Source organism: Octopus bimaculoides, chromosome 11 (assembly GCF_001194135.2).
Source record: "Octopus bimaculoides isolate UCB-OBI-ISO-001 chromosome 11, ASM119413v2, whole genome shotgun sequence".
Taxonomy (NCBI): Eukaryota; Metazoa; Mollusca; class Cephalopoda; order Octopoda; family Octopodidae; genus Octopus; species Octopus bimaculoides.
In genome coordinates this window covers 1,605,927-1,618,655 of record NC_068991.1, presented here as the reverse complement: position 1 = coordinate 1,618,655, position 12,729 = coordinate 1,605,927, and the positions used below count along the sequence as shown (strand labels likewise).

General features: G+C 36.1%; 1 protein-coding gene across 3 annotated transcripts in view; it reads right to left on the bottom strand.

The window, feature by feature from the left end:
* Positions 1-2,456: 2,456 nt before the first annotated feature.
* The window catches only part of LOC106876555 (cholecystokinin receptor type A), a 297,317-nt gene continuing 287,044 nt past the window's right edge, over positions 2,457-12,729 (bottom strand). For 2 of the 3 annotated variants that reach the window (XM_052971429.1, XM_014925151.2), the window contains exons 4-5: positions 7,658-7,982; positions 2,457-3,111 (exon numbers count right to left, since the gene is read on the bottom strand). In XM_052971429.1, coding sequence (XP_052827389.1) covers positions 2,913-3,111; positions 7,658-7,982 — 524 coding nt within the window. In that variant the 3' untranslated portion in view covers positions 2,457-2,912. Of the gene's footprint in view, positions 3,112-6,317; positions 6,465-7,657; positions 7,983-12,729 lie in introns of those variants that run through there. The other variant, XM_052971430.1, reaches the window with a different exon arrangement.

The following is a 12,729-nucleotide window of genomic DNA, read 5'->3' as shown; positions in this document are numbered from 1 at the left end:
ATTGAACAATGCAATCATTACATCAATTTAAATGCAGGCCTATCCTCAGCTGCATAAATTGAAAAAAAGATTTTTTTTAATTAATCAGTCGCACACATTTGTATAATTTTACTTATATACTTAATAGGATAAAAAGACAGACAGTCCATGCTGTTATTTTAGCTTTGAAGGATTTAAGTAAAATTATACAAATGTGTCCGACTGATGATAAAAAAAAATACATATTTAATTATATTTATGCTGCTGATGATAGTCCTGCATTTAAATCGATGTAATGATTGTATTATTCAATTAAATGGAGCCGCTTGAAACGGTCGTACTGCATCACCTCTTCATATCCTGTTGCTTATTTTGATTATATATACGCACAGATATATTAATATGTTAGCATTGCTAAAAAGAAGTAATAATTTGTTAAATACAGACCAAACTAGTCGTGATGTTTCTTTATCGTTGTACAGGAGTCATGTGGTTTCCATATAATGCTTGTGTTTACCCGAAATCATTCTGTCCCCATAACTGTTCTTACTTAGTTTGGACAACAACGACCTACAGATATGCAAATGAGCAAGCTTCAATTCTTCTGATCGGTGAAATAATAAAAGTACAATTAACCATATCAAATACATACACGTTTACACAGCATATCTTCAGATGTGTGTGGGTTGACACAATCTAGATGAGCACGCATGCGCATATATCTATACGGTTTACGAATGAAATAACGAGGTTAAAACCTTCATACACAATTTCTGTGTATGTTAGAACGCATGCGAGGAATGTACTTGTCAGTGAAATAGGGAAAACTTGAGGCATCACATTTGACGGTCATTCACATGTCCGCCTTTCATCTTCATCAACCTCATAAATATTTATCAAGCCATCTGACATACATACGTACGTACGTACATACATACGCAGACACATACATACACACACATGTATGTATATATATATGTATATATATATACCCACCTGTATAACACACACACACACACACACCACACACACCACACACACCACACACACACACACACACACACACACACACACACACACACACACACACACACACACACACACACACACACACACACACACACACACACACACGCACACACACACATGTATTGATGAATCATTTTTCGTGTAAAGAATATTTAATGTAACAATGTTGCTTACACTTGGTTGGTATTGAAAACAAGAACACGCCCATGCTACTGCTACACACACATGCCGTTAGTTGTCCCACAGTCTTAATGGCATCATCATTCACACTTGTCTTCATCTATAACAGTTCTTATACATTCCGTGTCCCGAATAATTTTCATTAAGAATTTGTGATGTAAGCTAAGATGGTACTTATTTATGTTGCTCAAATACTTGCTACGGTTCGCTCACTGTTATTTCTTTTACGTTCCTTTTCTTTAAATTATGCAAATTAACTCGGCCCTACATATGTTCCCATTTTTTATGCTTTGTGGTTACTGGAAATAAAGCTGTACAATTGTCTTTCCAAGGGCCTCTATCGATCCAGAACCCATATCCATAGCTGTCCTCTTATCTGCTGGCAATGTTTTCCCTAATGGCATATCAACTATGGAGAAATTTTTGAATTCTTTGGTCTCCCCTTTTCAAATGAGCTGGTCTTAATTGCAATTTGATAATTATGAAATTATAATACAACCTGTAGATGGGAGATAATTTTGATATATAATGATTTTATGCTCTTTGGCATTTTATATACCTGTATGTCTCTCTCTGTGTATGTAAGTATATATATATATATATATATATATATATACAGGCTTGCGCCAACACCCATGTACACACACATGGTGAAATAGTTCATATTTAACAAAAATAATTTAATGCTAAACCGTTAGTGAGAAGGTTCACTGAAATTGTAGTTGAAAGGAAACAGATTTAGAGCGACGATGTGGAGAATGATACATATTAAAACAACTAATAAAAGGAGACACTTGAAAATATAACAAAGCCCCACATGGGGATAAATATAGATGAAATGTAGTTAGTCTTGAGAAACATTGTGGTTGTCAGATGTTTGTGGAGATCAGATGTTCATACAGGTGTTCTATACTAACATGTTGCGTTCGTCGACGTTACTTTATAAACGCTTACAGCGCGCATTGGTGATTATCTTTGCAATCGGTTGACAAGCGCATCATGTAACGATAAACGTCTTATGATATCTGACTACCAGAGAGACAATGTTTTAGAGATACGATATTCCGAGACATAATATATGTGTGTGTGTGTGTGTGTGTGTGTGTGTGTGTATATATATACATATATATATATATATACATACATGCATGCCGATATACCTAAGTATATATATATATACATATATACGCATGCCGATATATATACATATATATATATATACGTGTATATGTATATATACATATATATATATATATATATATATATATATATATACATTTGTATGTGTGTATTGATGCATACATATATGCATGTGGAATATCTATGTATGCATCAATGCATGCATATATGCATGTGGAATATCTATGTATGCATCAATGCATGCATATATGTATATGTGTGTATGTATGTGTGCATGTATATGTGCGTGTGTGTGTGCATATATGCATGTATGTATATATATATATGCATATGTATTCATGTATATATATATATATAATGTATGTCTCGTTGTTCTTTTCTGTATGAATGAGATATTGATGTAGATGCCGCTGTCGGCAAATATTTCGTTTTTCCTTCATCTCTCTCTTTTTTTCGCTTCCAACAATTCGAGATTTTTGGCTGTTCATCAGGTCATCCGTCTGAATCCACGTTGATATTTTTCTTTTTTAATTTTCTCCCCTCGGTGTGTTTCCCTCGATGTTTCTCTTTCATACAATCCCATATCAACACGTGGTGGAAACGTCTAGACCCATAGACGTTCTAGACTTATAATTATGGACCCGTATGTAACGGCACTGGAAAGCTGATATGAAACTCTGACGGAAACGGCTGTTCATGAAGCAGTAGGTGATTGGATTGCAACAAGAAGAGGTGTAGGCCAACAGTTGGATGTACGATTTTGCCATACCACTGAGGTGGCGGCTGGAAATAGAAGAAGAAATATGATAATATGGAATTAAACAATAGCAATAATCCATTCTAATGAGTACTATACACAGTCAATACCCTGAAACAGGCATATACAAATATACACATATGAAAATACACACACAAACACACGTGCATATACATTAGGCGTAAGGTAAATGATCGAATAATTACAGACAAAGTCCTTAATACTGATGCTAGATTAAATAGGTTATACGTATAACTTATACATATATAGGGGTCGGTTATGGTTTCAAGCTACACCCACTTCGCATCAGTGTGGTTCCAGGCCCAGTGCTCTGGATGACACCTTGGTCATGTCTTCCACTATAGCTCCAGTCTGACCAATGATTTGTGAGCAAATTTAGTGGAGGGAAACTGTGTTGAATTTTCTTGTATACATATATTTATATAGACATGCACAAACACAAGAACATGCTCATAAATACGTATGTATGTGTACATGCTTGAGTTTGTCGCCACTCCGCTTGACAATCGATATCTTTATTGTCGAACCGCTATGTTAACGGGACTTAACTTTGATGTTCGGAAATAAAGAAGCTGATAGGATAAGCACCAGACGGGAAATAAGTCCTGGGCTCAATTTCTTTGACGAATGCTCTCGAGGCTGTGCTCCAGTATGGGCGTAGACCAATAACTGAAGCAAACACCCTAATAAAAAAATGAGATGTTTTTTTTCGCAAACTGCGTGGAGATTGTGGGATAACATTACGAACGTGAGGAGACATGAATTAATTTGGTTAATTTCCAGATAATTGGTAATTAATGAAATTTAAGTTAATGAAGCTGAAACTGTCTTCAAATATGTCAAATGAGCGAAAAGAAGAAAAAAAAACAATGTATTGTATGTGAATTCGGTTCGTAAATCATATTGCAAGCGCGGCTGTGTGGTAAAATGCTTGCTTCCCAACCGCATGGCTCCAGGTTCAGTCTTTCAGCGCAGCACCTTAAGCAAGATCGTCTTTTACTATAGTCTTGAGCCGACCAATGTCTTGTGAGTGAATTTGGTCAACGGAAAGGTCAAGAAGCCCTTTGTACACTCATAACACACACATATAAATATAGACGTGTGTGTGTGTGTGTGTGTGTGTGTGTGTGAACATCTTTCCGTATGTATTTGTCTCCCACCACCCCTTGACAACCTGTGCTGGTATGTTTATGTCCCTGTAACTTAGTGGGTCAGCAAAAAGAGACCAACAGAATGAGTACCGGGATTTAAAAGAAAATAATGAATACTGGAGTCAATTCATTCGACCAAAAAATACTCCAACGCAGTGCTCCAGCATGGTCGCCTCAAATGAGTGAAACAAAGACAAAAGATAAAAGTTAAAGATCTTAATGTTCTGTAAAGTTGAGATGGTCATATTTGGAGCTCAGTCATCCTCATAAAACTCCTCGACATTACTGTGTCTTGTTTTGATGGAACGGTAATTCAGCTGTTCTAATCTCTGCCTGTTAGGATTATCTAATCTGTGCTAATCCTTTTTCAAGAGAGTAGTATTTGATTTGGTTGCTATTTCTAGTAGGTCAATTGGCTGCATAGATTTTTTCTTTTCCATCGCTCGCCAGATTCTCTTTTAAAACCGCTCTGTACGTTTCGCCATCGCCTCTCTTGCTGCGTTGTTGAGAGTGAAACAACACTGAACGAGAAAGAAGATTAGTTCTTCAAGAAGTCGTCAATGGCACTGGAAAAGAATAGCATCAGCTGCAGTAAACACATCTAAAACCATTGTTTTGGTATTAGTTCCAGCATAAAGATTACAATATCTCCCACGAAACGAGAGTAAACTTAAATATTATAGCTTGATAAAAATAATATGGTATGGCTGATTGATATTGATTATTGGGACCACATTAAAATATTAAAAGTAAATTCTCTCAAACGTTGTTATGAGAGATGATCATTTTGCCAATGTGAAGAATAACCATCATCATTGCAGAAACCACCTTCTCATAAAATCTATACTTCCTGCAAGGCTGTATTTCCGCTCTGTACATCCCATCCTCTATACAATTCAGGCTCACAACATATAAACACATTGCCACATAATAATTCTCCTCAACGGACCCTACTATACTTAAGTGTCCGAAAAGAAATCAATGAAAATATCTTGAAACGATATCGGGACAAATTTCTTCAGGTGTTACGTGACAAGCCATTATATCTGAATACATCTCATCAACAACAACCTATCACTTAAATAAGTTATGATTTTGCGATACTCGAATTTAAATCGTCTAAGTTGATGCTATTATGTTTGGCATGTTCTGGGAAAATTTTGGTGTACTCATATCCTAAGTTTTATCAAATTTTAGTTTATATTTGAAGGGACTTTGTCGAAAGCATAAACGTATTAATTATCTAAATGAGATATACTTTTTGCTAATAAAGAAATCAGTGATATTGGTTTCATGTTCGAGAGGAGTGGATATATCGATTATTTTGATCAATTCTTCGTCGGAATTTGAACTAAGATCATAAAAGCAGATGAAATGTTGTTCAGCATTTTGTTTCGCGTGTTTACAATTCTTAACAAAAGAAATATGTTTCATAAAAATTTGTTAATGACTGAAACACATAAATATCAATGTCATGTGGTTGCGAGACGAGATTTGAAGCAACTTCAAAGTTGTTTTTCCTTAAAACCTCTACTTTTTGTTTCTCCTCATACAAAAGAGTAAACTTCTGCTATTGTAAAATAAATCTTACTTTCTAAATGGAAGAACGCAATACCCATTGGTTCAGATTACTAGAAATAGCAGCCAAATTATACACTACTTCTTGAAAAAACGCACGACATATTTTTTTTAACATATTGTAGTCTAGGATTCGATAATCTTAAAAAGAAAATGAAGGACATATGAAACATTGTAGTCCTAGCTAAACAGAAAGAGTGATGGTCGCGGACAGAAAGAATGTGATCGTAAGGCTTGGATCTCACAGAACCAACTTAGCAGAAGTCAACAGCAGCAGCAGCGCTTTCAGTTGTGGTAATTTTTATTTCTAATTTCGTACAAGAACTAATTTTATATCTTGAATTTGTAGCTAAATTGCTTCAAATATTTAAACACTTTCAAAAAGAATCCGTACGAGATCCACAGAAAAGTATATCAACTGCTTTCATTCTGAAAATAAACTCCTAATACGAACCTATATAAGGTTTCCATTTTAAGCTCGGTTCTTCAAAATCCATCTTATCTATTTTAAATAGGATAGCATATTACTCATGAAAAGCTTGGACAAAGTAGACCATTCGATTTAGTATGGCAAGGAAATGGTTTCTTGTATTTGAAATCTAGCTTTATTGAAGAAAATGGTGGAATATCTAAGAGAAAGAGAATTTATGACATGAGTGTGACGTAAAGGAACAAAACACAGAATTTTTTTAACGAGATAAATGATAATATACAAATATATAATAGAATTGTGATTATAAAAAGAATATCGTGAACGATTGTCATGAACAGAATGTATTGAGAGAATAGAGAATCAAATGTGTGTGAAGTACTTTATATTTCCATATGTATTCATTGAAGTCACGAAGAGACGGACGGTCAACATGAGAAGTTTCTATTCTATATATACATACTCGACAAAGATCGATAAAATATGTACTGCGATCGAATATGACTGGTTAAATATCCCTTGAAAGGGTACTCTAGCATGGCAAATATTAAAACCAGTAAAATATTAAGACCTTCATAAAAGGACAAAAATATTACAGAATACACAAAAAATTGAAACAGTCGATAACCTGTATGATAATAATATTAAGGATAGTAATTAAGAATTAAGTGGAGGCGCAATGGCCCAGTGGTTAGGACAGCGGACTCGCGGTTGGGGGATCGCGGTTTCGATTCCCAGACCGGGCGTTGTGAGTGTTTATTGACCGAAAACACCTAAAAGCTCCACGAGGCTCCGGCAGTGGGGTGGTAGCGACTCCTGTTGTACTCTTTCGCCCAACTTTCTCGCACTCTTTCTTCCTATTTCTTGGGTAACGCTGCGATGGACTAGCATCTCGTCCAGCTGGGGGAAGACATGCGCCATAGAAACTGGGAAACCGGACCCATGAGCCTGGCTAGGCTTTAAAAGGGCGCATAAAGGAAAACAAATTGAGATTAAGAATTATTTCTAGTATCCTTGCTTTATCTACCCTGTTTGAATTGGTCTATGGTCAAAGAAAATCCAGTCGTGAGCATCACAACCTTTTGCTTCCAGGAACAGTCAACCATGGGTCTAATAAAATGCAATGGATTTTATTTTAAGGCGGTCGGGTATAGTTTGAGAAAGATTTAGCTGTTATTTCTGCTACATTGATCCAACAGGTATTTGCTGTAACAGAGGCGCGAAAATGCATACGTACCTATATCTCGACTCGAAACTGGACCGACTGGGTGAAAGTTAAGAATGCTAAACACAAGACAATAATACAGAAACACTGCTTGGTATGTTTTAACAAGATGCCTAGTAGTGAAGGACATGCTTTGGAAGAAATTAGTTTAAAAATGTGAATAATACCTTAAAGTTCGGCGATCTAAGTATTCCCAAGTCATAATGGTAAACAATGGTGTCCAACATATGAAGAATTCCAAGACAACAACAAACAGCATCTTTATAACCCTTTTCTTGTTTTGCAGACTGCGTTCGTGTTGGACTTGTTGGATTGACAAGCTTTCAGTGATCTGGAAACTGACGCTGCGGCTTGTACTGTGATGAGTCCGATTTTCGGAAGAATAACTATCATTTATGCTGTTGGAACTGGCATTTGTCAGTTCAGTAGTTGATGAAGAATCTTGCTTCCGCTGTGATGGTTCATTTCTAGCCTTGCTTTTGGATTTGTTTCCTACAACGAGAAAAGAAGAATAATGAGATCCACAGCGAGTAACGAACATGATGGACGTGCATCAATGAATTCCCTGCGAGGAAATACAAATCAAAAACAGACCACACTGATACACTGGTCTCAGATGACAACATAACAGAAATGGTCAAAGACACAAACATGAAAACAACTCAAAAAACATACTAAAGAAGAAATGGAGAGCAAGATCACTCCAAGGCCAATAGATTGCCAGGTCTGACGGAGAGGTGAGCCGAAGTAAAATCCAACAATGGCTCAAAAACTCTGGATTAAAAGAAGAAACGGAAGGGCTGATTCTCGTTGCACAAGACCAACGCCTGAACACAAACAACTATAAAAGCAATTAAATCGGGCCGCAACACCAAATGCAGAATGTACAACCAGCACAATGAAACAATTGAACATATCATTTCTGGCTTTCCCTTGCCGAATCTGAATATATATAAAGACATGACTAAGTAGTTATATCCACTGAACAATATACCAACACTACAGCTGAAATGGTGAGACTAAATGGTTATCGCTAGGTGACCATTTAGTCTAATTACCAAGCATATACCGTTGAGCATTAGAGCGATCCAGGCCTTGAAGACGACCGGAACGCACTGTTTTGAGGATAATCGCCAATTACATTATGATTATAGTAGATGTGATGATCACGGATGGGAAGCCTATATATAGTAAGATTGCACGTTCAAGGTTAACTTAAGGCTAAATAATAATAACAACATCACAGACCTAGAAATGTTCGGTGATGACTCTGTAGGACTAAACCACAACAACGAATGTAACAACAACAACAACAACAAATAATCTGAAATGCGTTCATGCAACGAAAACAACAACAACAACAGCAGCAGCAGCAGAAACTTTGAAAATAACAACTGGCGTTTCTTGATAATATGCTACTAATCTACTTTATTAAAAATATAAAACATTCAAGACGTCGAGTGCGCCTGTCGAAGTTAGTTTTCTGTCCGAATTGCAGAATATTAGCAGCAGATTTACACAGATCACTTATTTCGCTTTCCCGTTCTGCATGAATACATTTATTTCAATTGAAAAGCAGGGATTGTTTGTTGTTTCTTTTTTTTTTAAGCCGCATGTAACGTATTGAGGATTGATAGCTGTTGAGCAAACAGAAGACGATTAAAACTGAGATAGACACAAACATAAGAATGAGGAGAGAGAGAGAGAGAGAGAGAGAGGGAGAGGGAGAGAGAGCAGTGTAAAAGTTGCGATAGGTACATAAATTCGAGACCGAAAATTAGCAGAAATGGCCAGATAGAGTGGTAAAGACTGAGAGACTTCGAGCGATAACAAATACAATGCGTATGAAGAGTGGAAAGAGCTATGAGAGAATTACGTTGGAACAGATATGTAGATAGGAAAGTGAACGTTAAGGCAGGTACAGGGATCAGGGAAAGAGAGAGATAAGGGAGAAATGAAAAGAGACCTAAATAATGGAGCTGTGTCCAAATGAATGCAGAAGAAGTGTATGGAAGTTGAGATACATACAAAGATGATAGGGTTGACACAATTTGAAATGGATAGAGTGATATGAGGGGAAAGCGGAAATAGATGCACAGACTGTGTGTAAAAGATGATATAGGCTAAAATTTCAGAGTCATACATTCATAAGATAGCTGAGGTAGAGAGAGAGAGAGAGAGAGAGAGATGAGTGAAAATTGAATTATATACAAATAAAAGCTAAGTCCATAGAGATACGGAAGATATGGCCATGAAACTGAAAGTAGTTATTACAGATAAGAGAAAGAGAGAAGCCTTTTTATGTTCTCTGTCGTTCATATCAAACATTTAGCAACTTTGACATAAAACTGCCCTCATCCTTTTCTTTGATGCCATATAAGAGGATATAGTTACAGTTGAGACTTAATTCTTGAAGCTATAGTTTTCAATAAGCCATTGAGTCGTCTTAAGAGATTAAATTTTGAAGCTTAAATCTGCTAAGTGGACCACAAGTAGGTTAATCTGTGATGCTGGAAAAAAAGAAAGATGTTTTTTAAATGAGGTTCAAAGACAGGAACTTCAACGTTGATGTCGCTATTGTTGCTAGACACCAGGTCTATTTTTTATTGAGCAGGGCTCTGAGCATTGATGTCGCTACCTTTCACTCACTTATCTACGCATGTATTTCATCTTATCTCTCTAATATAAAAAAAAAGACGTTCCGGCAATGATCATCCCAACTGTTCTTTAAGTCTATGATTACATGATTTCTTGTGTCCCTTGTCTTACGACGTTAAGCTGTTTGAAGGAGATTTAGCTACTGTTTGTAGCACGTCAAACAACTAAGTAAACGCTCCGCTGTTTGTAGTTGTTGTTTAACCTTAATTCATATTGATCAAAAAGATCTCATTTGATCAATGACATTACAATGGTGACCATCCCATCTTATATAAGACGATACAATTATCCTCATGTCAGTGCAGATACGATAGAAATAGAAACGAAGACGCTCCACCTGTGAGCATTGTATTCTGATATTTAAATGCACATAAGGCGGCGAGCTGGCAGAAACGTTAGCACGCTGGGCGAAATGCTTAGCGATATTTTGTCTGTCCTTACGTTCTGAGTTCAAATTCTGCCGAGTTCGACTTTGCTTTTCATCCTTTCGAGGCCGATAAATTAAGTACCAGTTGCGTACTGGGGTCGAACTAATCGACTGACCCCCTCCCCCAAAATTCAGGGCCTTGTGCCTAGAGTAGAAAAGAATATTTAAATACACAATGAGATTTCACTATCGAAAACATAACGTCAAAGATATTCCAAAGAGATTTTTGTTCTGCGTCGGCTAGAATCGTATTATTCAGCAACATCTGCAAAATGAGATTGGGTTCGGGCATGGAAAAAGTAACGTTTTGGACAATCTTTTTTCAAGGAAAAGTTGACAGAAGGAAGCCCAATGTGTTTTCTAATTAAATTTTCTCTGGGGAACGAATCTATCCGAAACGCTGGATGTTCCGCCCTCAGAGGCATGTTTACTATACACGTTTTATTGATTTTTCTACATTATCTTGTGCGCTGTTTTTATCGTAACTCGAGAGAGAGAGAGTATGATTTAAAAGGTGCTTTGCTCTGATTGGTAGCAGCTAACAGAGAGGCTTCCAAATAAGGTTTTACTGACTTCGTTCTAATAATATCACTGTTACTGTTGCTTACATCCAGATCACACACGATTGAGCAGTCCTGTTGTTCAAAGCATTCTAATATTGAACATCACACCTTTTTCCGGATGTCAGCAGACATTTATATAGTATCGTTCTGAAGAGAAGTTAGTTGCTATTTCAAGGAGGTCGAGCGAAAATATGCTCATTCAGGATAAATAATGTTTTATGTGCTTTATGGTAAGAAGCTATTGGTAAAAGATGATACTGATTCTGGAATAAATATCGCAAATCCATTTATAGCATTAATGGAATAAGCAACCAAAGTTGTAAGACAAAGAACAAAGACATTTTTAAAATTATGAAACATTTCCTAGAATAGGAAAAGAAAACGTACAAGTGAGATTTGGTCCTGTAATCAAATTATGTATGTACGTATATATAAATGTGTGTATGTATATATATAATGTACACAAACACACACACACACACACACACATATATATATATCAATTCTAACCGATATGCTGAAGATAGAAACTAAATCGTCCGGCTACTTTAAAAGACATCTAAAAGTTACATGCATGTTGTAACCGAGGGAGCAAGCTAACGGAAAATTCATAACAATATCAGGATCGTAAGATTTTGGGTTCGATTCCTGGACCGGGCGATGCGTTGTGTTCTTGAGCAAAACATTTCATTTCACGTTGCTCCAGTTCCACTCAGCTGGCAAAAATGAGTAACGATGTGATGAACTGGCGTCGTACCCAGCTGGGGGACACCTACGCCATTGAAACCGGGAAACCGGGCCCATGAGCCTGGCTAGGCTTTAAAAGGGGGCATTTTTATGTATATAGATGTGTATATATATGCATGTATATATATGTGTATACATATGCATATATATGTGTGAGTACACGCTCTACATACACACACGGACACACACGTATACATTACTACATATGTATATATGTACCTACATATATATATATACATACATAAATATGTATATGGTCACACGCACAGAGACACAAAAGATACATATATTCGTATGATGCCAATGTTTACATGGATTTAATATTGAACACAGATGTCTGACATCAAAATCGAACTTAATCACTTTACAGTGTCAACTGGTAGAGCACTTCTCTATAAAATTGCAAAGATTTAACTGAAAATTCAAACAGACGCCGAGACACACGTCACTGGGGCATGGTGGCGGTGGAGAACGGGGTCAGGGTGTTTGAAGATGTATTTACTCCACTTAGTATTCGTCGTTTCTCATTCTACTGATACATTTCCAGGCTATTGTTCTTCATTGTGTCTACAGATAACACACACACACACGCATATATATATGTATATATATATATATGTATATTTATATGTATATCTAAATGGCTATATATACATATGTATACATATATATACTTATATAGATATGCATATATATATATATAGGTATATATTTATGTACGTATGTATGTACGTATAAATATATTATTTGTTAAACCAATACACATGTATATATATATGTGCATATATATTGTGTATATATATATATATATATATATATATATATGAATATAATAAATATGTGT